The sequence below is a fragment of the Phyllobates terribilis genome, unplaced genomic scaffold (genome assembly GCF_046119375.1).
Source record: "Phyllobates terribilis strain yellow unplaced genomic scaffold, ASM4611937v1 Scaffold_2__4_contigs__length_985480577, whole genome shotgun sequence".
Lineage (NCBI taxonomy): Eukaryota > Metazoa > Chordata > Amphibia > Anura > Dendrobatidae > Phyllobates > Phyllobates terribilis.
In genome coordinates, this window is record NW_027362762.1 from 910,589,230 (window position 1) to 910,616,139 (window position 26,910).

A 26,910-nucleotide genomic window follows, 5' to 3' on the forward strand; every position below is an offset into this window, starting at 1 on the left:
GATATGGGCATAAAAGGGGACAAACTTATGGTGTGACCCCCATGCTCCCCTGACCTCTACCCCATTCAGAACCTTTGGAGCATCATTAAAAGGAGTGTCTATGATGGCGGGAGGCAGTTCACATCTAAGCAACAGCTCTGGGAGGGTATTCTGTCCTCATGCAAAACAATTGAAGCAGAAACCATCCAAAACCTGACAAATTCAATGGACGAGAGAGTTCAGAAGCTCCTTTCGAACAAGGGGTCCTATGTGAAAATGTAACATCACCTAGAATAAAGTTTTGAGTTGAAAACTGTTTGATTTCAGTTTCTAACAACCTGCTAATGCTTATAATTTCAAAAATGACCATTTTTTTGGTCTTTATTAAAATGAAAAGGTTGATCGAAAAGTTTGGGGGATCTAAGAGTGTGGCAACCCAGTAGTCATGATTACTTCGAATTCTGACAATATGAGGGTCATGCTGCAGGTAGTGCAGCAAGAAGGCACTTATGTGCCTTGCGCATCTCGGAGCCCCAAAATTATTTTCCGGGCTAGATGCAGCTAAAAATTATTTTTAATTTTAAATCTGGTGAAGCTTTAGTATAGATGGCCTAATAGGATCAGTGCTGCACACTGCTACAAAGCCCAAATTATTTTCCAGTCAAGATACAGATAAACATGATTAGTAATTTGAAAGCTTAAAACGGTTGGTAGGGTGATTTTAACCAATCATCAAGCTTTTACTCTCCCCAGGATGACACAGGGGTAGAAAAGTCGTTTCGGATCCATGATTTGTTCATCTTTATGAACGTGAGTCTGTCTACATTATCAGTGGAGAGCCGCGTGCGCTTATCTGTCAGCACACCACCAGCAGCGCTGAACACACGTTCAGACAGAACGCTGGCTGCGGGGCATGACAAGATCTCCAAGGCGTAAGTGGCTAGCTCCGGCCATTTATCCAGATTGGAAGCCCAAAAAGAGCAAGGGTCCAGTGACACAGTCGTGGCTTCAATGTTTACTTGGAGATACTCCTGTACCATCGACTCTAGGCGTTGACTATGTGTCAGACTTCTTGTCTCCTGTGGCCTTGCAAAGGATGGGCTAAAAAAGTGGTGAAATGATTCCGCAAAATTGATGTTACCAGCAGATACTGTGGTTCTGTTACGGTTTGAGTGCTGAACACTTGACGGTCCCACGGTTGGCAAGTTGGAACTGTGAGATTCACTACGTGCACCACTGGTATTTTGTGGAAAAGCACATGTAAGATTCTGCAACAGTCTCTGCTGATACTCCTGCATGCGTGCATCCCTTTCTATGGCAGGAATAATTTCTCCAAATTTACTTTTGTACCGGGGATCTAACAGTGTGGCAACCCAGTAGTCAGGATTATTTCTAATTCTCACAATTCGAGGGTCATGTTGCAGGTAGTGCAGCAAGAAGGCACTCATGTGTGTTGCGCATCCAGGAGCACCAAGTCCCTGTTGTGTTGGTGGCGAGGTAACAATCATGCTTCCTTCCTCTGTCCTCTCCCCCCAACCTCGCACAACAGAAATGTGATCAAGGTCTCCCTCATCTGATGAGTCTTCCATCAGTTCGTCCTCCACTTCTTCCTGGGCTCCTGCACCTTCCTCACTAGTTTGGCTGCTACCATGCGCCCTGGTAAAACCATCTCCCCCACCCTCACATGCCTGCCGCCTTGGTGCTGCCGACCGTCTGGACCTTGCAGATGTTAGCCCTTCCGCATACAACTCCTCCTCCTCTACTTCCTCCACCTCCTCTTGTGCCACCACCTGACTCCGAATTCTGTTTAACATGTGCTCCAGCATGTAAATCACCGGAATAGTCATGCTGATAATGGCATCGTCAGCACTAAACATCTTCGTCGCCATTTCAAAACTGTGCAGAAGGGTGCATAGGTCCCTGATCTGAGACCACTCCTCCAGCATGATTTGCCCCACCTCTGAATCTCGTTGGCCCAGGCTATACGTCAGAACGTATTGCACCAGGGCTTGTCGGTGCTGCCACAGTCGCTGCAACATGTGCAGAGTTGAATTCCACCGGGTAGGCACATCGCATTTTAGCCGGTGAAGTGGCAGGCCCAACGACTTCTGTAGAGATGTAAGTCGCTGAGCTGCGGGATGCGAACGGCGGAAGTGAGCACACAGCGACCGTGCCCTCTGCAGAAGGCCATCTAGTCTGGGATAGTGGGCTAAAAATTGCTGGACAACCAGGTTCAACACGTGAGCCATACAAGGCACGTGTGTGACATTGCCCCGGCAAAGGGCCGCACCCAGGTTTGCAGCATTGTCGCACACGGCCTTCCCTGGTTTCAGGTCCAGTGGAGACAACCATTCATGAAATTGGTTCTCCAGAGCTGACCACAACTCCTCAGCTGTGTGACTCACATTTCCCAGACATTTCAATGTAAAAACCGCCTGATGACGTTGAGCCCTACTGCCAGCATAGTAAGGAGGTGTGCAGGATCCATTCTGCGCAGTTAGAAAGCTTGTGGCATGACCAGACAGGCTTTGGGTGCAGGTGGAAGACCGAGAGGAGGTTGAGGAGGCAGAAGCAGTGGAGGAACTTTGACATAAAGAGGATTGACGCACAACTCGTGGGGACGGCAAGACTTGGACAGCAGCCCCTTGTCCTGCTGTCACCATAGTTACCCAGTGCCCAGTCAGCGACATGTAACGCCCCTGTCCATGCCTACTCGTCCAAGTGTCTGTGGTGAAATGCACCCTGTCACACACAGAGTTTCTCAAAGAAGCGGTGATGTTGTGTGCGACATGCTGGTGGAGCGCAGGCACACCTTTCTTTGAGAAGTAGTGCCACTGGGCATCTGGTACTGGGGCACTGCGACGGACATAAGGTCTCGAAAATCCTCTGTGTCCACCAGGCGGAAAGGCAGCATTTCTGTAGCCAAGAGCTTGCAGATGGTGAAATTCAACCTCTTAGCTTTCTCATGGCTAGGAGGAAATGGTCTTTTACTTGTCCACATCTGAGGGACCGAGGGCTGGCTATTGTGCTTAGGCGGGGTTGATAAGGGTGTCCCCGGCAAACTGCCGGTCTGTGAGGAAGATGCAGGCGGACATGTTAGGTTGCCTTGATCCAAAGGTGGTGCTATCGATGTCGGACAGCGCTCAACACCAGCTGGTGTTACCACCTCCAAAGAAAATGATGACCTGCCAATCACGCTGGCTGTTGCGGGTAAAGAGGTGGCAGGTCTGCGCCCCAAAACAGGTGTGACTGCTGTCCCCCCAGTCACAGAGGATGAAGAGGCCGCGGATGCACAAGATATGGCAGACTGTGATTGGCCCGGCCGGCTAGGCCGCATTGTAGCACACTGAGCTTCCCACTGCAACTTATGCTTCATGTCCATGTGCCGGTTCATGCATGAAGTACTCAAACTATGTATTTTTTGGCCTCTACTTAGCATTTGCTGACAAATGTTACAGATAACACGAGTTGGGTCATCTTTATTGATCTGAAAAAATGCCCAGGCTATGCAAGGCTTAGCACCCATGCGACCTGAAGAGCCACCACGACTTGTGGTGAGAGGCAGAGTTGTGTTTGAGGATGCAGTTGTTGACGTGCTTCCAGTACTACGTCTCTGTCTAGGAAGGCGCAACCTGACCTCGTCGTCACTAGCATCTTCCTCCACCTCCTCTGCTGACCTCATCTCTTGGCTGACTGTGGGTTGACAGTAAGTGGGATCTCCGACCTCATCATCATCACCCTGTGCGTTATCACACCCGTCGTCCTCAGAGCCAACCTGTTCCTGCCCTGACAAAAAACTAAAGTTGTCGCTCCAATCAGGTATTTGAGTCTTATCATCGTCTTCCTCATTGTCTCCACCAACAGGAGTTACAGTTTGGGAATGAGGGTCTACATTATGGTCAGAACCTTCTGCGTCTGGTCCTGGATCCGACTCATAAAGATTCTGGGCATCAGTGCAGATCATTTCCTCGTCTGGATTCACAGAAGCGCTGGAGTCGACCTCTGATTCCCAGGCTATAGTATGAGTAAACAGCTCTGCAGACTCAACCATCTGTTCTACCTCACACTCAGACGGGCAGCTGGAGATTTGGGAGCTGTGAGGAAGCAAGTGCGATTTGGGTGACACCTTTGAGGACTGGAGTATTTGTGATGTTGAAGTTGATGTGGAGGAGAGCCCACTTAAAGGAGCACTTGATATCCGTTGAAGCACCTGCTGTTTTTGTGCCTCATCTGGAATTTGTAGCGATTGGCGTGGCCGTAAGAAAGGGATCTTATCACATTGTCCGCTAAAAGAAGTAGACATTTTAGTTTGGCTGGAAGATGGTCTTTCTTCTGCACCTACCCCACGGACACAACCTTTTTTCCCCTTCCCAACACGCCTATTCCCCTTTCCACCAGCAGCAGGCCTTTTTCCACTCATTTTGGTGGTTAACTAATTCACAACTCTGGAGTTGTTTGCACAAAAAAACAATGGATGGTAACCGAGCAGAGCTGAGTGGCCAAACTGTGGTATTAGGCCAAAACTATTGGCTGGGTTAGATGCAGAAAAAAATTATTTTTAATTTGCAACCTGATGGAGGTCAGTATAGATGGACTAATAGACCAAGTCCCACACACCGCTAGAAGCCCAAATATTTTTTCAGAGCTAGATGCAGAAAATTTTTTTATTCAATTTGCAACCTGATGGAGGTCAGTATAGATGGACTAATAGACCAAGTCCCACACACTGCTAGAAGCCCAAATATTTTTTCAGAGCTAGATGCAGAAAAAAAATATTTTTAATTTGCAACCTGATGGAGGTCAGTATAGATGGACTAATAGACCAAGTCCCACACACTGCTAGAAGCCCAAATATTTTTTCAGAGCTAGATGCAGAAAAAAATTATTTTTAATTTGCAACCTGATGGAGGTCAGTATAGATGGACTAATAGACCAAGTCCCACACACCGCTAGAAGCCCAAATATTTTTTCAGAGCTAGATGCAGAAAAAAATTATTTTTAATTTGCAACCTGATGGAGGTCAGTATAGATGGACTAATAGACCAAGTCCCACACACCGCTAGAAGCCCAAATATTTTTTCAGAGCTAGATGCAGAAAAAAATTATTTTTAATTTGCAACCTGATGTAGGTCAGTATAGATGGACTAATAGACCAAGTCCCACACACTGCTAGAAGCCCAAATATTTTTTCAGAGGTAGATGCAGAAAAAAATTATTTTTAATTTGCAACCTGATGGAGGTCAGTATAGATGGACTAATAGACCAAGTCCCACACACCGCTAGAAGCCCAAATATTTTTTCAGAGCTAGATGCAGAAAAAAATTATATTCAGTTTGCAACCTGATGGAGGTCAGTATAGATGGACTAATAGAATGATGCTATGCCCAAAAGATTTTACTTCACTAGGTGCAGTAAAAAAATTGGTATTCTATACACAGGTGTTATATCTTGCAACACAGATAGGCTACTCCACTGACTAACACACTCTGCAATAGGCCAAAAAGGATTAGCTTTGCTAGATTCAGCCAAATGCTGTGAAAAAAACTTGCACAGCACTGGCACAGACCTGCCTGGCAAAAACTGATAGGAACTCATGTAACCTAGTCCTGAAAAGGACTCCAATTACAATTAGTCTTTACTCCCACAACCTATCTATTTAAGAGCACAGACCTCCCTGATAAAAGTCGTAGGAAATGCTGTAACCTAGTCCTTAAAAGGACTGCAATCACAACTATTCCCTACTCCCAAGCTATCTGTATATTTGTGCGAAAATTGGCTTGAAATTAACAAGGTATAGCACACACAGCAACAGCGGTGCCGTCTAACACGCAGCTGCAGCAGTGAGAAAATGGTGGCGACGGGGAAAATGGCTTGGTCTTATAGGGCAAGGACATGTGACATACACTGCCAATCACACATGCCCTTGCTTGTGTGAAAAAAAGCACTTCGCTCCGTGTGTGCGCTGCTGATAGGCTGACAGATTGCACCTCCCCACTGCAAATGCGGGAAAGAGAAAAAAAAATGGAGATCTTCATTGTTCCTGCAGAGATCCATCCCCTGCCCCTCCCCCCGCCCCGCTGTACACTCAAACTGCGTATTAACATTAATTTTCATCATTACTGAGAAAAAATCCAGTTATGATTTTGGTGCACGAACAGTTATCGAACATAACCTCGAACAGCCGAATTTTTCTCAAATTGTTCGTGTTCGCCGACCGGCTCGAACACCGCCCAAAACAGCTCGAATTTGAGATTGGCGAACAGTTCGAGTAGAACAACGCTCATCTCTAGTGACGGTCCCCGATGCATTTCCCATACCATGCATCGATGACCTGCTCGATCGTATGGCCGGGCCCAAGTACCTGACCATCATGGATCTGTTTCGGGGATACTGGCAGATTCCCCTGACCCCCGCGGCAAGGGAACACTCTGCCTTTATTACCCCTTTTGGACTATACGAGTCCACGGTGATGCCATTCGGCATGAGGAATGCCCCTGCCACTTTTCAGCGGAGGGTCAGTACGCTGCTTGAGGGACTTGGAGGGTACGCGGCTGCGTACTTGGATGATTTTGCAGTCTTCAGTCCCACCTGGGAGGATCACCTAGAGCACCTGTGGCAGGTGCTCGGTCGGATCCACCGGGCAGGCTTGACCATCAAGCCGGAAAAGTGCCAGCTGGGCATGAGTGAGGTCCTCTACCTGGGTCACCGGGTAGGCAGGGGTGTTCTGAAGCCAGAACCTGGAAAAGTGGATGCCATCACATCCTGGCCCACCCCCAGGACCAAAAAGCAGGTGCTGTCCTTCTTGGGGACTGACGGGTACTATAGGAGGTTTGTTCCACACTATAGCAACTTGGCCAAGCCCCTTAACAAGAAGAAGCTGCCTGTCGCAGTCGACTGGACTGTCGCCTGCGAGACAGCCTTCAGGGCACTCAAGACCTCCCTAAGTAGCTCCCCTGTACTTCGAGCTGCCGACTTCGACCGGCTGTTTGTGGTACTGACCGACGCCAGTGACTTTGGCCTCGCTGCTGTGCTTTGTCAGGTCAACACGACAGGCCAGGAACATCCGGTCTTGTACCTGAGCAGGAAACTACTGTGACGGGAGGTGGCCTACTCCATGGTGGAAAAGGAATGCCTGGCATTTGTATGGGCCCTGCAGTGTCTGCAGCCCTACTTGTACGGGAGCCATTTCACTGTGGACCTCCTCAGCTAGTTACACGCGGCCTCTGGGTCGAATAGAAGGTTGCTACGCTGGAGCCTTGCTCTCCAGCAGTATCACTACTCCATTCGCCACAGAACAGGCCGTGACCACGATAACGCTGATGGGTTATCCCGGCAAGGGGAGGGTGCAGAAGGACGCAAGGGAGAACACAGGAGTGAGTTACCCCCTCACGCCATCTTATAGGGGCAGTGTCATGAAAGTCAGCCGCCATCTTAGGTATGATACGTCATACCTGAGGATATTCCCTATTGCCATTTCTAAACATTCCTCACACAGCTTCTACCATGTCACATTTCTGCAGCCCCTGGTAAACAGAGCAAGTCGCCCCCACCTCTGGAGATCAGTCTCCAGAAACTCCTTTGATATGGTAAATAGATGGGCCAGTTTTTGCTGTGTTCAAGCAGGACAGAGTCAGCTAGGCCCCAGGGGGGTAATTAACACCTGGATGTCACTTGAAACCAGAAGCAAACCATTTGTGCAAGCCTGCAAACCTCTCCATTGTCCAGGAACCATGTGCTTTCCTTGTGGAAAATGGCTACCAAAAGCTACAAGATACACTATCAATTCATAACCACACGATGCAAGTTAGGGAACCCAAATAAAATGTATCATGTGAGGAAGGTGCCCGCGGACACAATCATGGGACTTATAAATCCATGAGTGGCCTGGAAAGCTGGATATTTAGAAGAACCATATACAAGGTTCTTCTAAATATCCTCATGCACATCACTGACAGCGTGGGAGAATTCTCCTGCGGTCAGCGCTTCAGCAGGAGAATTCTCCCACGCTGGGATGGCATTGAGATGACAGGTGGGATGGCAGCTGAGCGCTGCCATCCAGCATGCCATCCTTCATAGACACTGCAGAGCGCAGGCATGCTGGCGCTCTGCAGTGTCTCTGAAGGATGACAAGCTGGATGGCAGCGCTCAGCTGTGATCCATCCTGTCATCGCAATGCCATCCCAGCGTGGGAGAATTCTCCTGCTCAAGCGCTGAGCGCAGGAGAATACTCCCACGCTGTCAGTGACGTGCATGAGGTGAGCTGAGTTCATTGCACATGAGCTCACCTCATGCACGTCACTGACAGCGTGGGAAAATTCTCCTGCGCTCAGCACTTCAGCAGGAGAATTCTCTCACGCTCACTGCAAGCGCAGGAGAATTCTCCCACGCTATCTGTGACATGCATGAGGTGAGCTGAGTTCATTGGATATGACCTCGGCTCATCTTTATGCTGTCACAGCCAGACACTGAGGAGCGCAAGCATGCCTGCGCTTCTCAGTGTCTGCGGCATGGCAAGCTGGATGGCAGCTTTCGGCTGCGATCCAGCCTGTCATGTGAATGTAGCAGAGCTGGAGCCGTCGTGGGAACCATGGAAAGGTAAGGATGATGTTGGTTTATTATTTTACTTTTATTGCAGAAGACATTGGCTTCAGCTGGAATGGGCGTGATGGTATGTATGGTTTAATTTAGAACAATAAAGAATTGTGTGTTTATTTCAATTAAAGGACTTTATTCTGGGTGTTCGTGTTTTTTTTTTAACTTTGACTATGGGGTTAGTAATGGGGGTGTCTTATAGACGCCTCTCCATTACTAACCTGGGCTTGATGTCAGCTGGCATTATAAGAGCGAGGCTAAGTGCCAGAATTGACACATCCTATGAATGCACCATTTTTGGGGCAGCTGACGGCTGGTGTTTCTAGCCTGGGAGGGGGCCAGTATTCATGGCAACCTTCCTGGGCAATTAATATCAGCCCCCAGCTGTCTGCCTAGCCTTTGAAAGCTATTAAAATAGGGAGGACCCCACATCATTTTTTTTGGGGTCCCCCATTTTAATAGCTAGAAAAGGCTCGGTATTTAGCTGGGGGCTGATATTAGTAGCCTGGGAAGCTCCGTGGGTATTACCCGCTTCCCAGGCTTCCAACATCTGCCCCAGCCGTCTGCTTAACCTCCGCTAGAGACTAAAATTATGGGGAACCCGACGCCAATTATTTTTTTAATAAATACTTTATTTTAACACTAAATGACAAGTACAGTAATCAACACTATCACTGTACTTCTTATATATTTGACTGACATGTTTCTATATATCTAATCTATGTGTGATGCTCTATTCTTTCTATTCCAAATTGTCGGGTACCGATGCTGAATTGCCGGCCGGCTTTTTTAAAGAGACGGTGCATGAAACACTATTATTTTTTTTCATAAATCCTTTAACACTAAATGACAAGTACAGTAAGCAACACTGTCACTGTACTTCTTATATATGTGACTGACATGTTTCTATCTATCTAATCTATGTGTGATGCTCTATTTTTTCTGTTCTAAATTGTCGGGTACCGGTGTATGCCACTGCTGAATTGCCGGCCGGCTTTTTTAAAGAGAGTGTCTTCTGAGCAGTTTGTAAGCATTTGGACACCTTTGAAGGTGTTTTCTATGTGTTTTCTATGTGTTTCTATGTGTTTTTGATTGCCTGCCATTGGTTTTAACGGTGTTCGACGGTGTTCAACGGTGTTCTAAGGTGTTCGACGAACAGTTCCACGAACATCCCGGTGTTCGACGAACCGAGCCGAACCCGAACACTACGGGGGTAGTTCAACACTATTGCCCAACAAGCGCTATTTAAGGGCAACATATGGAAAGGACAGGGTCACTCTGCTGTTAATACAAAGGGCACAAGAAAACAAAGTGCCATCTAGATAACAAAGAATATAGTGGACCCACAGCTACAAGAGCATATCCATATACAGTTGTGCTCAAAAGTTTACATACCCCGGCAGAACTTTTCTTTTCTTGGCCTTGTTACAGAGAATATGAATGATAACAAAAAAACTGGTTATTAGTTGGGTGAAGCTATTTATTGTCAAACTACTGTGTTTTCCTTTTGCAAATCTTAATGTCAACCAAAAACATCCCTAGTTCTTAATACCGTGTATTGCCCCCTCTAACATCAATGACAGTTCGAAGTCTTTTGTGGTAGTTGTGGATAAGTTTCTTTATTTTCTCAGATGGTAAAGCTGCCCATTATTCTTGGCAAAAAGCCTCCAGTTCCTGTAAATTCCTGGGCTGTCTATCATGAACTGCGTGCTTGAGATCTCCCCAGAGTGGCTCAATGATATTGAGGTCAGGAGACTGAGATGGCCACTCCAGAACCTTCACTTTGTTCTGCTGTAGCCAATGACAGGTCGATTTGGCCCTGTGTTTTGGATCCTTGTCATGTTGAAACGTCTAAGTACATCCCATGCACAGCTTCCGGGCTGATGAGTGGAAATTAGCCTCCAGTATTTGCTGAAAACGTGCTGCATTCATCTTTCCTTCAACTTTTACTAAGTTTCCTGTGCCTTTGTAGCTCACATATCCCCAAAATATCAGCGATCCACCTCCATGCTTTACTGTAGGAATGGTGTTCCTTTCATCATAGGCCTTGTTGACCTTTCTCCAAATGTACTGTTTATGGTTGTGGCCAAAAAGTTAAATTTTGGTCTCATCACTCCAAACTACCTTGTTCCAGAAGTTTTGAGGCTTGTCTCTGTGCTGTTTGGCATAATTTAGGTGAGATACTTTGTGGCATTTGCGCAGTAATGGCTTTCTTCTGGAGACTCGACCATACAGCCCATTTTTCTTCAAGTGCCTCCTTATTGTGCATCTTGAAACAGCCACACCACTAGTTTTCAGAGAGTCCTGAATTTCAACTGATGTTATTTGTGAGGGTTTTTTTTGCATCCCAAACAATTTTCCTGGCAGTTGTGGTCGAAATTTATGTTGGTCTACCAAAATCGTGTTTTGGTTTGTACAGACCCTCTGATTTTCCATTTGTTAATCACAGTTTGAACACTGCAGACTGGCATTATCAATTCCTTGGATATGTTTTTGTATCCCTTTCATGTGTTATATAGTTCAACTACCTTTTCCCATAGATCCATTGACAATTCTTTTGCTTTCCCCATGACTCACAATCCAGAAATGTCAGTGGCTGGATGAAAGATGCAAGAGTCTGTCTGGATCCTAGAAACTCACTCAGCTTTTATGCACACACACTGATTATAAGCAAACAGGTCACAGGTGAAGACCTTTAGTAGCCATTCAAACCCATTTGTGTCAAATTCTGTGCATGTTATCAGGCCAAAATCACCAGGGTATGTGAACTTTTGATCCTGGTGATTTGGATGCTTTTGGTTGACATTAAGATTTAAAAAGAGAAGACACAGTAGTTTGACAATAAATGGCCTCAATCAACCAATAACCATTAGTGGAGAAAAAAAGTTTTTTTGCTATCATTCGCATTCTCTGAAACAAGGCCAAGAAAGGAAAAGTTCTGCCGGGGTATGTAAACTTTTGTGCACAACTGTACATGCAAATGTATATGGATATGTCCTCTTTTACATATCTGCTGTAGGGGTACAGGTCTCTGGTAGAAGCTAGTGCACACAAATGGATCTGATTCTGGTGTTCAAATAGTGGGCGGTTTATTGAAATTCTATAAAAAATGATGGCTCACAAAACAACAGCCTTTTCTGAGCATAAAAAGAAACAATAAACAGTTCACATACCAGCACATGCTCACCTGCTTGGATAACAGTCCTGCTCTCACAGCCTCTGCTAGAGACTGTTCTACATACAAGCTGGTCTTTCCACTTCCATACATAGACCACTTTCCCCGCCCACACCACTGTCAGCTTTCTGTGTACACTGTGCATAGGCAAAAAAGCTGCAAATGAATGGTTTGGTAGGGAGTGCTTATACAGAGCTCATGAGAACTACATAGCATGGCAGAGTTCATATAGAGGACTACATATCAGCAGGTTTACTAGTTCTCTGACGGTAATCTCTTACTGATATAGTGGTGATTTTATCGAATCTACAGCAAGCAGTCCAGTAAGTGATCTATTGCTGGAATCATGGTCTCATTCTACCTTAATGCTACTCTCAAATTTGGTGGCAAAACCATATGACAGATTCCCTTTAACTGCAATTCCTTACAATATGAGATCAATGCAAATTTGCTCTACTCTGGGAGAAAGAAAGCTGATTCTATTGTGTGCCCTATTAGAGAACAAAAATCTATAAGTTAAAGGGAACCTGTCAGATGATCCATGCTGCCTTAACCATACCTGCTCAGCTAGACTGACAGGTCTCTCTTTATGCGTGTAAAAGGGAGAGGCTTGTCGATATCACTGACTGGGCAGCGGAGAGTCAGTGGGGACATACTCTACCACTACAACTGGCTACCTTGTCCTTGGCCCCTCTTTCAACTATATTTTGTTCTTAAACACTGCAGCTTTTGAGAATAAAATATTGATGCTTGTAAGAGGAAGCCGGATCTTTTTAACAGGTTTCCAAAGCTGGTCATTTTGTCCAATTTATCTCTAAATATTGTGAGCCCAAAGGAAAGGTAAGAAAAGACACACCTGCGCACAGTCATTACTGGTGAGGTAGGGGGTGTAGTCGTAGTCTTGTTTTTCTTTTTTAGCCCACTATATTTTTTTTCAGGTGCTTTTAGCCAAAATGCACACATTTTTTGTGCCATTTTGTCCATCTGCAAATGAGAATATGAAAAATCATCCAAGTTTTATCCAGAGAGTTGGACAATTTTCATCTGTGTGCCATCAATTACATTTTCTAATAGAAATGTAGCCTTAAAAATCGGATGCCATTCCGATGGCTATATGGAATCCAATTTTTTTTTTACTTACCCATAGACTTGAATGGGTGAGTCTCATGAGAGACTCCACGGAAAGTAGTGCATGTTGTGATTTTTTTTCTCACGGGCACTCAGTCATCTGAACAGTGCTATTGAATAACATTGGTCAGTGTGCTGTCCGTGTGCTATCCGCTCAAAAATCAGACAGCACACATGCGATTTATACTCTTGTCTCTGTGAGCCCTTAACCAGGGATATCAAACTCAAACACACAGAAGGCCAAAATTAAAAACTTGGACAAAGTCGTGGACAGCCTTAGACTAAGGTGGTTTGCCTTAGACTAATAATGAAGTGATCCAGAACAGCATGATTACTCCAAGAACAAGACAACAAGTCCTTTCCTTTGAAGCACTTTTTTGGATTTCAATACAATATCTAAGACAGGACCTCCATCATTATGCCGTATGACAGAAGTACGTATCAAAAGAACCCGTGGGTCCCTCCAGAATGACACCTCATTGGCCTGTTAGTATAGCTTTGTCGTAAACATGCAAACTCAATGAATTGCATTCCACACTAATGTACTGGCATATGGAGCTACAAAGTATAAAGTAGACTAAAAAAAATGTAAAAATAGAAAAAAAAAAGTTAAAAAAATGAACATCACAAAAACATAGATGTACATTGTCTCTGATCTAAAAGAGAAAAAGCATATCAGGCTGATAAAATATGTTTGTTTGTAGAAAGCCAAATTTATGACAGATGACATCCGGTGTGGGGATGAAAAAATAGATCTAACTACTGAATCATTTCTTACCAGTAATCATATAACAAGGAAATGCACAGCTCTGAGTAGTGTTAGGCATACACCATAACAGATTTGTTTTATGAATTTAGCAGTCAGCATAGCCAATTATTCTCCTTCCCTCCTCACACCAATCACTACTTCCATCTGTCAAAAGGACTGGTACTAAAATAGGATTCGAATGCATGGCGGTGCCTGAGAATTGTCACAAGACGTGATAATTACTCCAAATACACACTCTGCGACTTCCATGTAATTAAAAATAATGTAAAATTCCAAATCCTTTACACTTACATGGCTGAATGGTGGTAGTGGGAGGAGTAGGGACTCGAGTTGGTTCAACATAACCACTTTCATTGCACTTCCCAGCAGATAGTTTGATGTCGTCTAACGCAATGTCACTAAAACCTGGATTTTTTATGGCCTCAAATGCCACCTGGTGATTAAGGATGAGATAATTTATGTTAAAATATCCATGTCAGTAATTAGAAACACAATGCAAGTACAGATGGTAAAAGAGCAATGTCAGCTGTTCTTCACTCATATAAAAGTGTCTAAAATATAATGGAGTTGGATTCTTCATGCCCTGAAGGATAGCATTATGTTGCTTTACTAAAAGACCATTGTACCATCTGTAGACCTGAGGAACAAAAGGCAAAGTCTGCACAATGCTTATGTTTCAGAAATACTGTTGTCTACACTAACGTCCTCTAAACCCATATTAAAGGGAACATTGATTTATTGATGTGCCTAATAACAGGACTTGGAATGACATAACCTATCCTCAGGTACGTCAATCTAGTCACATTGGGCAGGATTAGGGTGTGGTAAGTTTGACTTTTTAGCACAGTGTCTACACCTCCTTGACTGAAGGTAAATAATTTATATAAGGTGTGAGTCTTTTCCTTATGAAAACTAAGACTCCAGATCATTGTTTTTGTCGTGGTGCAATTAGATGCTCCTGATTCATGAAGAAGTGCATGCCTCTTCATGAATTTGGAGTTTCTGACAAATTGCTCCATGGACTTTCTGACAAATCCATGCGCTATGCCAGGAATCTTACTTCAGTCAGGGACTATAGTGAGTTTTCTTGCATAGAAAACACCACAGCTCATTATGAAGACAAGCTGTGGCATCACAGCCCTGCTGCACCCCTGTCCCGCTCCAGCTCTGCCCATTCTGGCAGAGCTGGGAGAAATTGGTGTGAAAATACTAACAGTTGCAATATTTTCGCACAACTCCAACCTGCACCAAAATTTTTCAAATGTTCTAAGCATTTACGCAACTTTTAGGGCATCAAAGCTTTTATGATTTGAGACATTCACCCCATTGGTGGAAATAGGTATAGCTTTAGAAAATGATACATCAGAACTCTATGTTACTAGACATGAGAAAATTGGTTAATTTTTGAAGAAATTTGCAGCACCTGGTGAATTTAAACATTTGCAATTAGATTTGTAGGAATTAAAAAAAATGCTCATCACTAATTTACAGAATAAAGAAGACTACATCAACTATGGTAAACTTATTGTACATGAAGTTGGACACTACTGGATGTGTTTCCCTATAATGCCTTGCAACTATCACATGACATTGTATAGCGCAGCCATCACATAGTATAGCACATTCTATAATATCCTCTATAAAAGCTGAGGCAAGGAATATCAATAGAAATAGGAAGGAAAAGCCCAAAACTCTGAATAAATTGTACAGATGTGGGTGAAAAAAAGTAGTGACAAACAGTTGGCATACGTTTACCCATAGCCAAATATGTTGAGGTCACTTTGACATTAGCAAGGCTGTGTTTGCATTAAAGGCATTGTAAGGGTTGGATACAGTCCTAGCAGACCTCCAAATGTCATGCATATATTCTCAGTGGCATTGGAGTACCTGTGAATTGTGGTGCATTTACTTGCTACAGATTGAATTTTTAAAAAAAATTTGCAGAAGCTTTTGAATTCTAATTTCAAAAGATTTTATTTTCTCTATATTGAAGTGATAGTGGATTGGGAGGCAAAAACCACATGACAGGTTCCCACACCGTGCTGCTGATCAAAGGGGGTTGAGGTCCTGAGGTACCAATTAATCAGTCAAAATACCACTCTGAAGTCTGTAGTTCCTGACTGAGCGGCACGCACAGAGTGTACAGAACCATAGATTTACTTTTGAGCCCATAGAAAGCTCTGTGCATGCAACTTGTGCAGGAGTTGTGGATGTTGAAGTGGTATTTAGACTTATTGGTGGCACTGGACCTTCGATGATCAGAAGCACTGTGCAGTGCCTATTATACTGTATATAAAAGCTTGTACATAATGACAGTTACATTTTAACTTGTTTGGTCACCTGGTTCTAACCTTAAACTTTCCCAAAAAATAGATCTTCTCTACACTTCTTTTAACCCTTTCGTCCAGAGGCCTGTTTTCACCTTCCTGATCAGGCCAAATTTTCAAATTCTGACCAGTGTCAATTTAAGAGGTAATAATTCTGGAACACTTCAAAGTATCCCAGTGATTCAGAGATTATTTTTTCATAACACCTTGTACTTTATGGTAGTGGTAAATTTAGATATTTTTTGTGTTTATTTGTGAAAATATCAGAAATTTGACAAAAACTATGAAAATTTTGCAATTTTCAAACTTTTAATTTTTATGCTTTTCAACCAGAGAGTTATATCACACAACATAGTTAATAAATAACATTTGCCAGATGCCTACTTTACATCACCTTCATTTCTGAAACATAATTCTTTTGGTAGTAAGTTAGAAGGGTTAAATATTTTTCTGCAATTTCTCAATTTTCCAACAAAATTTACAAAACCATTTTTTAAGTTCCACATCCTGGAATACACCATATGTGGTCAAAAACTACTTTTGTGGCACAGTACAAAGCTCAGGAGGAGCGCTACATTATAGTGCAGATTTTGCTGTTATGTTTTACGGGTGCCATGTCACATTGGCAAAGCCCCTAAGGTGCAAGAACAGTAAAACTTCCCAAAAGTGACCCCATTTTGCAATCTCAATGAGCTCATTTAAGGGTGCAGTGATCATATTAACAACACAAGTTTGTCACAGAACTTTATACCTTTGGGCGATGAAGAAAAAAATAATTACATTATTACCAGAAAAATGTAGTTCTAGCCCAAGATTTTCCATTTTCACATGAGGAAATCAATAAAAAAGACTCCAAAATTTGTTACACAAATTCTGCTGAATGTGGTAATATCCCATATGTGTCTGTACAGTATTACTTGGCCACACGGCGAGACTCGAGAGGGAAGAAGCAATATTTGACAAATTTTCCTAGAATAGCTTGTGGACTCCAGATACAGAGCCCCTAAGTTCCAGAAGAGCAGAACTCCCCATTTTGGAAATTACACCCCTTTGGGAATTCTACAAGTTTGGTGATGATTTTGACTTCATGTGTGTTTTCAAGAAACAAATAGGAATAGATGTTGCAGAGTGAAGATTTCAAATCTGCCATTGTAGTGCCCATACATTGCAGTGCCCAGTACATTGTAGTGCCTAGTACATTGTCGTGCACCTGCATTGTGTCCAGCTCATGCTTCTGGAGACATGCATCCCTTAAATTAGGCGGGTTGTAATTGCTACAGTACTGACAAACATGTGGACGCTAAATGTGGCTTAGACACACTGAGGCTCATAAGGAAGGGAGACATTTTGATTTGGGAGCGCAGAATTCACTGGATTTCTTTTGGGGGGAGCCATTTTGCTTTTCCCGAAACTTTATGTTACCAGTAACATTGAAGCCCCCTATATTTATGTTAACAGATGATGGATCTGAGTGGGGACTTGCTTTTTTGTTGAAGCTTTTATTGGGAACATTTTACATTAAATTTAGATCACATTTATCCTGCTCTTACATCAGAGTTTCAATCTAAATCTGCGAATGACGTGCTTCAGATGAAACCCCTGATGGATACAATCACTATAATGAGCAGCAGTGTTATTCTGGACTCCGTCTGTCCTCTGTTCAGTGGTGTCCATTTTTTCAGAGGTGTACAAAACTGTGGTCGACAGCACTTTTATGCACGCTTCAAAAGACAGACACAGCTGTATCATAGGCCAGACAAAATCCACAGTGTCTCCATCTGCCTCATTACAGGGAATCTTCCACCGAAGGTTCCATCTGAATCACGTATCTCAGAGATTTACATGGAAACCACGTAGCGCGCAAGATAAATGTGCGCTGAGCCTTATTGCAATCTTTGGGAGGCAGAATGAACAAATCAACATCAGGTCATAAGTTGGTTTTATTTATTTTTATGACATTTCTTCTGTGCTGTAAGTGATTAGACGACTTTATTCTTCGGGTCTGTGCAATTACAGCTTTACCACATTTATGTCCTGTTTTCTTTATAGAGCGTGGACGTGGCATTTACCAAGTATTTGTGTGCTTTTTTATGTTTTGCCGCTTTTACCGAATAAAAACATTTTTTAAGGAGAGAATTGTTTTTGCATCACTATATTCTGAGAGTTATAGCTTTTTTAGTTCTCCGCTGTCAAAGCTGTATGGTGGCTTGTTTTTACAAGACAAGGTGACGTTTTCAGATAGAAAATTTTTATTTACATTTGACCTTTTGATTGCATATTATAGCACTTTTTGTTTGGCGGTATGATGAAAAAGCTTTTTTTGATACATACAGTACATGTATGAAGGATGTTTTCAAGGGGTTAAAGAAGTTTTTCACCATCCAGTTAAGGCCAAAAACCGACACTCTCACCGATTAGCTCAAAGCAGCTCAAGCAACGGCTGGATGTGAACAGGGTAACAGTGCAACAGCACCACTCCATTGTAACTCTTAAGTACTAATAGATATTTGTTCTTTTACCTTGAGAAAAGCGCAGGTGTGGCGTTGAACTGCGTTGGAACAATACATTTTGGAACGCAAAAGGCTTTTCATTTACCATAGCACAGCCTGTTCAACGTGATATCGTCCTACTCTACAAGTACTAGAGACTGGCTCCTATTCAACTGAATGGAGATGAAAATCTAATAGATCATATTGATGTCATGTCCTGGTTATCCAGTGATAGTAAATCAGATTAAAATATAATTATTAATAACATAATTATTATTACAAGTTATTATTAATTATGCCCACATGTTCTATTCAGTGGGCAAAAAATTAAAAGGAAACTACACCTTTTTAAGGCCACTATAAGTTAGCAACAGGCCAAGCAGCCAAAGGCAGAAATATGTATTAGATAGTCAAGTCGTGTATATAAGTGTCTGCCAGTGTTGGAAAGTTTTCTTATGTCTACAACAGATCAGATCACTGTGATTAACAATTATCTCCCTATACACTGTGTGCAGAATTATTAGGAAAGTTGTATTTTAGAGGATTATTTTTATTATTGATCAACAACTATGTTCTCAATCAATCCAAAAGACTCATAAATATCCAAGCTTAATATTTTTGGAAGTTGGAGTGGGTTTTTTTAGATTTGGCTATCTTAGGAGGATATCTGTTTGTGCAGGAAATTATTACTGTGCAGAATTATTAGGCAACTTAATAAAAAACAAATATAATCCCATCTCACTTGTTTATTTTCACCAGGTAAACCAAAATCAGTGCACAAAATTTAGAAATAAACATTTCTGACATGCAAAAACAAAAACCCCAAAAATTAGTGATCAATATAGCCACCTTTCTTTATGATGACACTCAAGAGCCTTCCATCCATAGATTCTGTCAGTTGCTTGATCTGTTTTCGATGAATATTGCGTGCAGCAGCCACCACAGCCTCCAAGACACTGTTCCCAGAGGTGTACTGTTTTCCCTCCCTGTAGATCTCACATTTTATGATGGACCACAGGTTCTCTATGGGGTTCAGATCAGGTGAACAAGGAGGCCATGTCATTATTTTTTCTTCTTTTAGACCTTTACTGGCCAGCCACGCTGTGGAGTAGTTGAATGCATGTGATGGAGCATTGTCCTGCATGAAAATCATGTTTTTCTTGAACGATACCGACTTCTTCCTGTTGGCTATTTGCCATGAAACGCTTGATTGTTCGGTGATCACGCTTCAAAAGTTTGGAAATTTTAAGACTGCTGCATCCCTCTGCAAGACATCTCACAATTTTGGACTTTTCAGAGCCCGTCAAAATTCTCTTCTGACCCATTTTGCCAAAGGAAAGGAAGTTGACTAATAATTAAGCACACCTTATATAGAGTGTTGATATCATTAGTCAACACCCCTCCTCATTGCAGAGATGCACATCACCAGATTTACTTAATTGGTAGTTGGCTCTCAAGCCTATGCAGCTTGGAGTAGGACAACATGTATAAAAAGTATCAAGTGATCAAAATACGCATTTGCCTAATAATTATTCACGCGGTGTACACACTTACTGTATATGCAGTAAGCCATGAACCAATTCTTAATTAGCTAAAATGGTTTTTGAATATTATCATTAGGGCTGATTATCAGTCAGTGTTAAAGCCCCCACTCTCTAGACACAGAATAGTGACTGAATCTGTGCCTGTGCTGCCCCTGGTGACTGAAACTCAGACTCTACAGGGAGGAATAAAGTTCATTTCCTCACTGCAGCGGGGGTCTAAGTGCAGCCACCGGGCCAGTTCAGAATGCTATTAACCTGCAGATTAACCCCATATCTGCATGTTAATGGCATTTTTTCACATGACAGGTTCACTTTAAGTCCACATTATTATTATTTACTATTATAGTGCCATTTATTCCATGGCGCTTTACTTGTGAAAGGGGTATACATAGCACAAACAATTACAATAATTTGAACAATACAAGTCAGCGACTGGTACAGGAGGAGAGAGAACCCTGCCCGCGAGGGCTCACAATCTACACGCTATTTCTACAAGTTGATGGAAAAAGCAGAAAAATTACTCACATCCAATCCAGAAGTTTCATTTAATGTAACCTGTCCAAAATTCCAATTTGGGCCATAATTTCCTTCTTTAGAAAAAATAACTTGCTCGGTATTGTTTGAAGGTATAACAAGAACAGATAGGCGGTATACACTAAGACCATACATATGGTACCTGGGGATAATAAACAGAAACAGAAAAAAAAGTGGTGAGTTAAAGAAGAAAGCTAAAACAGGGAAGGGATCTCAACATATGGGGTGGAAGCTCAATGGGACTGGAAATATCTGGAAATTTATAGAAAGGTAATAGTGTAGAAAAATTGTGTAAAATAAGTTATTTATCTTGTGAAACCTCTGTGAAGTTGTCTACTGTGGTACAGAGAGGTGTAATATTCTTCCTTATATCTTGCATTGCTAAAAAAGTTAAGAATAAACCTTTAAAAATAAATAGTTCTCCATTACAGTGAAAGAGTGGAGCACAGATCAAACAGGGCCAGATTTTTCTACATGGGATAAGAGGGCTTAGGGCATTTTTCATGCTGGTTTTGATGAAGGGGTGGGGTGGCATGCAAGGTTCCTGATTTATTTAAAGGTGCATGCCTTGTAGAGAGGTGCGAAGTTGGTGTGTCTCCATTTGTCACAAATCTTTATTGAGTTAGGGACTGTACTACAATTTATTGCATAAGGGACATTGCTGCTCGTCATGAATTTGACGAGTGGGAGTTGTCATGCCCTGTCCTGCCCCATCTACACCCACTTTGACAGAGCTGGGTGTGAGAACTCCAAAAGTCGAAAAATTGTTCCACAACCCCAGGTTGTGCCAAAATTTTGCCACTTTTTGTAGCTTTTTACACTGGAATTCTGGTGCTACTCCAGATCAGACCCCGGTCACAGCTGTTGACCAACACCGGGGAATGCAGGAACAGGCAGGTGAGGTTAGACTGGCATACAGGCAGGTGGGTACTGGCAGGCACGGCTGGTATGCAGACAGGTGGGTATTGGCAGGCACGGCTGGTATGTAGACAGGTGGGTACTGGCAAGCACAGCTGGCATGCAGACACGTGGGTACTGGCAGGTAGGAACGCAGGTAGGATAGGGACCAGTACAGACTGTGATACAGGAGCAGAGCCGCAGGTGCGGTAGACAAGCAGAGCAGAGCAAAACCCGCAGGTGTGGTAGACAAGCAGAGCAGAGCAAAACCCGCAGGTGCAGTAGACAAACGGAGCAGAGCAAAACCAGCAGGTGCGGTTAACAAGCAGAGCATAGCAAAACCCGCAGGTGCGGTAGAAAAGCAGAGCAGAGCAAAACCCGCAGGTGCCATAGACAAGCAGAGCAGAGAAAAACCCGCAGATGCGGTGGACAAGCAGAGCAGAGCAAAACCTCCAGGTGCGGTAGACAAGCAGAGCAGAGCAAAACCCGCAGGTGCAGTAGACAAGCAGAGCAGAGCAAAACCCGCAGATGTGGTAGACAAGCAGAGCAGAGTAAAATCCGCAGGTGCGGTAGACAAGTAGAGCAGAGCAAAACCCGCAGATGCGGTTGTCAAGCAGAGCAGAGCAAAACCCGCAGATGCGGTAGACAAGCAAAGCAGAGCAAAAACACACAAGGTACTTACAATGAAGTAGCGAGTGAACACTAAACTCACAAACAGAAGTACAGAGACAACGAATTGGAGTTAGGTGCTGGTTCAGACACTGCAGGAAAAGGGAAGATACGGGCATAGAGACAAACAAGCAACGTGCTAGGACACTGTTCAGACAGGAACTGAACCAGGAACAAGATAAAGGACGAGCCTGGGAACTCAGCCCCCAGGGTGGTGGAACACATTAGAAGTCACAGATACAGGTAACAGGCCAGAGTATACAGCCCCCAGGGTGTCGGAAACAGACAAGATACATGACAGGACCTGCCAACTCAGTTCCACAGAACACACTGAATGAAAGTGTTGCTCTGGCCCCTCCTACTGGGTGGAGGGGGTTTAAGTATCCAGTGACTCACAGCAATAGGCTGGGGACACATTAGGACTGTGCACACAGTAACTATAAGAAACAGGCAGTAACCGCGCCTCTGCCCTAAGCATTCAGACAAGAGACATGCAGACTGGAGCAAAGTGTGCAGCCTGGACTGATAGGTAAAATAGCGGTCTTGCATGGTGGGAGGTGGTAAGCCATGCCAGCACGCCGCCAGGGATGTTACAAAGGAGTCCAGCACCAGTTCTCACTGCTTAGTAGCAAAAGGAACTTGGAAAAACAGATCTGGAGGAGTCCTATGTATTCATAAGGTCTGGCTCCTCCCTGTCCTCCAGGTTCTAGGAAGGTATATCTCTAAAATATACAATATTACATTACCTTCACAGTATGAATTCAGGGACATTATTATATATATATATATATATATATATATATATATATACACACTGTTCAAAAAAATAAAGGGAACACTTAAACAACACAATTTAACTCCAAGTCAATAACACTTCTGTGAATTCTACCTGTCCAGTTATGAAGCAACACTGATTGTGAATCAATTTCTCCTGCTGTTGTGCACATGGATCAGACAACTGGTAGAAATGATAGGCAATTAGCAAGATACCCCCTATAAAGGAGTGGTTCTGCAGGTGGTGACCACAGACCATTTCTCTGTTCTCATCCTTTTTGGCTGTTGTTTTGGTCACTTTTTCATTTTCCCATTGCTCTCACCCCTAGAGGTACAGTAGCATGAGGCGGTGTCTACAGTACAACCCACAGAAGTTGCTCAGGTAGTGCAGTTCATCCAGGATGGCACATCAGTGCGAGCTGTGGCAAGAAGGGTAGCTGTGTCTGTCAGCACAGTGTCCAGAGCATGAAGCAGATACCAGGAGATGTGCAGGGAGCCATAGGAGGGCAACAACCCAGCAGCAGGACCGTTACCTCCTCCTTTGTGCAAGGAGGAACAGGAGGAGCACTGCCAGAGCCCTGCAAAATGACCTCCAGTAGGCCACAAATGTGCATGGGTCTGCACAAACAGTTAGAAACCGACTCCATGAGGGTGGTATGAGGGCCCGATGTCCACAGATGGGGGTTGTGCTCACAGCCCAACACCATGCAGGACGCTTGGCATTTGCCACAGAACACCAGGATTGGCAAAGTCGCCACTGGCGTCCTGTGCTCTTCACAGATGAAAGCAGGTTCACACTGAGCACATGTGACAGACGTGACAGAGTCTGGAGACGCCATGGAGAGCGATCTGCTGCCTGCAACATCCTTCAGCATCACTGGTTTGGCAGTGGGTCAGCAATGGTTTCGGGTGGCATTTTTTCCATGAGCTCGCCAGAGGTAGCCTGACTGCCATTAGGTACCGAGATGAGATCCTCAGACCACTTGTGAGACCATATGCTGGTGCGGTTCGCCCTGGGTTCCTCCTAATGCAGGACAATGCTAGACCTCATGTGGCTGGAGTGTGTCAGCAGTTCCTGCAAGATGGAGGCATTGAAGCTATTTATTGGCCCGCCCATTCCCCATACCTGAATCCGATTGAGCACATCTGGGACATCATGTCTCACTCCATCCATGCTTTAGTCCAGGTCTGGGAGGAGATTCCACAGGAGACCATCCGCAACCTCATCAAGAGCATGCCCAGGCGTTGTATGGAGGTCATACAGGCATGTGGAGGCCACACACAATACTGAGCCTCATTTTGACTTGTTTTAAGGACATTACATCAAAGTTGGATCAGCCTGTAGTGTTTTTCCACTTTAATTTTGGGGGTGACTCCAAATACAGGCCTCCATTGGTTAATAAATTTGATTTCCATTGATGATTTTTGTGTGATTTTGTTGTCAGCACATTCAGCTTTGTACAGAACAAAGTATTCAATGAGAATATTTCATTCATTCAGATCTAGGATGTGTTATTTGAGTGTTCCCTTTATTTTTTTGAGCAGTGTATATATATATATATATATATATATATATATATATATATATATACAGTACAGACCAAAAGTTTGGATGCACCTTCTCATTTAAACATTTTTCTGTATTTTCATGACTATGAAAATTGTACATTCACACTGAAGGCATCAAAACTATGAATTAACACATGTGGAATTATATACTTAATAAAAAAGTGTAAAACAATTGAATATATGTCTTATATTCTAGGTTCTTCAAAGTAGCCACCTTTTGCTTTGATGACTGCTTTGCACACTCTTGGCATTCTCTTGATGAGCTTCAAGAGGTAGTCACCGGAAATGGTTTTCACTTCACAGGTGTGCCCTGTCAGGTTTAATAAGTGGGATTTCTTGCCTTATAATTGGGGTTGGGACCATCAGTTGTGTTGTGCAGAAGTCTGGTGGATACACAGCTGATAGTCCTACTGAATAGACTGTTAGAATTTGTATTATGGCAAGAAAAAAGCAGCTAAGTAAAGAAAAACGAGTGGCCATCATTACTTTAAGAAATGAAGGTCAGTCAGTCCAAAAAATTGGGCAAACTTTGAAAGTGTCCCCAAGTGCAGTTGCACAAACCATCAAGTGCTACAAAGAAATTGGCTCACATGAGGACCGCCCCAGGAAAGGAAGACCAAGAGTCACCTCTGCTTCTGAGGATAAGTTTATCCGAGTCACCAGCCTCAGAAATCGCAGGTTAACAGCTGTTCAGATTAGAGACCAGGTCAATGCCACACAGAGTTCTAGCAGCAGACACATCTCTACAACAACTGTTAAGAGGAGACTTTGTGCAGCAGGCCTTCATGGTAAAATAGCTGCTAGGAAACCACTGCTAAGGACAGGCAACAAGCAGAAGAGACTTGTTTGGGCTAAAGAACACAAGGAATGGACATTATACCAGTGGAAATCTGTGCTTTGGTCTGATGAGTCCAAATTTGAGATCTTTGGTTCCAACCACCGTGTCTTTGTGCAACGCAGAAAAGGTGAACGGATGGACTCTACATGCCTGGTTCCCACCATGAAGCATGGAGGAGGAGGTGTGATGGTGCGGGGGGTGCTTTGCTGGTGACACTGTTGGGGATTTATTTAAAATTGAAGGCATACTGAACCAGCATGGCTACCACAGCATCTTGCAGCGGCATGCTATTCCATCCTGTTCGCGTTTAGTTGGACCATCATTTATTTTTCAACAGGACAATGACCCCAAACACACCTCCAGGCTGTGTAAGGGTTATTTGACCAAGAAGGAGAGTGATGGGGTGCTACGCCAGATGACCTGGCCTCCACAGTCACCAGACCTGAACCCAATCGAGATGGTTTGGGGTGAGCTGGACCGCAGAGTGAAGGCAAAAGGGTCAACAAGTGCTAAGCATCTCTAGGAACTCCTTCAAGATTGTTGGAAGACCATTTCCGGTGACTACCTCTTGAAGCTCATCAAGAGAATGCCAAGAGTGTGCAAAGCAGTCATCAAAGCAAAAGGTGGCTACTTTGAAGAACCTAGAATATAAGACATATTTTCAGTTGTTTCACACTTTTTTGTTAAGTATATAATTCCACATGTGTTAATTCATAGTTTTGATGCCTTCAGCGTGAATGTACAATTTTCATAGTCATGAAAATACAGAAAAATCTTTAAATGCGAAGGTGTGTCCAAACTTTTGGTCTGTACTGTATATATCAAAAGAATGCAAAAGCACTCCATATGGCCAAGATACATTTTAACAATGAAAATAATGAAAATATTAAATCTAAGCTGTTTTGCTTAGCAACAAGTACTTACAAACAATGAAGGTTTTTAGCGCATAAATTGGCCAATTCATGTGTGCCCATCAACCACGGCAAGGTAACCTCCCCCTGATTGGTAACTACTCTGCCTAACATGCCACTTTTGGGCTACAAGCCTACAACTAAACGGACAAACATGTCTTCTTCTGGGCTAAAAACACATACATTTAAAGGGCAAGCAGAGCTGTTTATACAACAATTGCTGGTTAATGGGTGGAGTGCAGAATCAGGCAAGAGGCACACCCTTATAGTAATACAAACCAGAGAAACCTGAAAAGCACCTCCTAGTGTGAACTGGTGCCAGCTGCCGTAGCTATAAAATATATCAAAAGAATGCAGCAGCACTTCCCCTATGGCCAAGATACATAAAGACAATAAAAACATATGATTTAGATTATATTAATACTCAGTAAGCTATACTTACTTTAAAAAAAACCTGAGGTTCTTAGCGCATAAATTGGCCAATTCATGTGTGCGCATCAACCGCTCCAAGGTGACCTCCCATCTGATGGGTACTACTGTGCCTACATGGCTCTCTTGGGCTATTAGCCTACAACTCTGGATAAAACATGTGACTTCTGGGCTAAAACACCTACAATTTAATGGGCTGGTAGAGTAAAATATACGTCACCTGCTAGTTAAAGGGGAGGAGTGCGCGATCAGTAAGAAGGCAATTTCAACCTCCTATAGCAGTGGT

The 26,910-nt window shown here is 43.4% G+C and overlaps 1 protein-coding gene across 2 annotated transcripts in view; it reads right to left on the reverse strand.

The window, feature by feature from the left end:
* Positions 1 to 26,910, reverse strand: part of TMPRSS15 (transmembrane serine protease 15) — a 780,444-nt gene that overhangs the window by 368,308 nt on the left and 385,226 nt on the right. For both annotated transcript variants that reach the window (XM_073668264.1, XM_073668263.1), the window contains exons 12-13: positions 20,529 to 20,679; positions 13,935 to 14,076 (exon numbers count right to left, since the gene is read on the reverse strand). In XM_073668264.1, the coding sequence (XP_073524365.1) occupies positions 13,935 to 14,076; positions 20,529 to 20,679 (293 nt within the window). The remainder of the gene's footprint in view (positions 1 to 13,934; positions 14,077 to 20,528; positions 20,680 to 26,910) is intronic.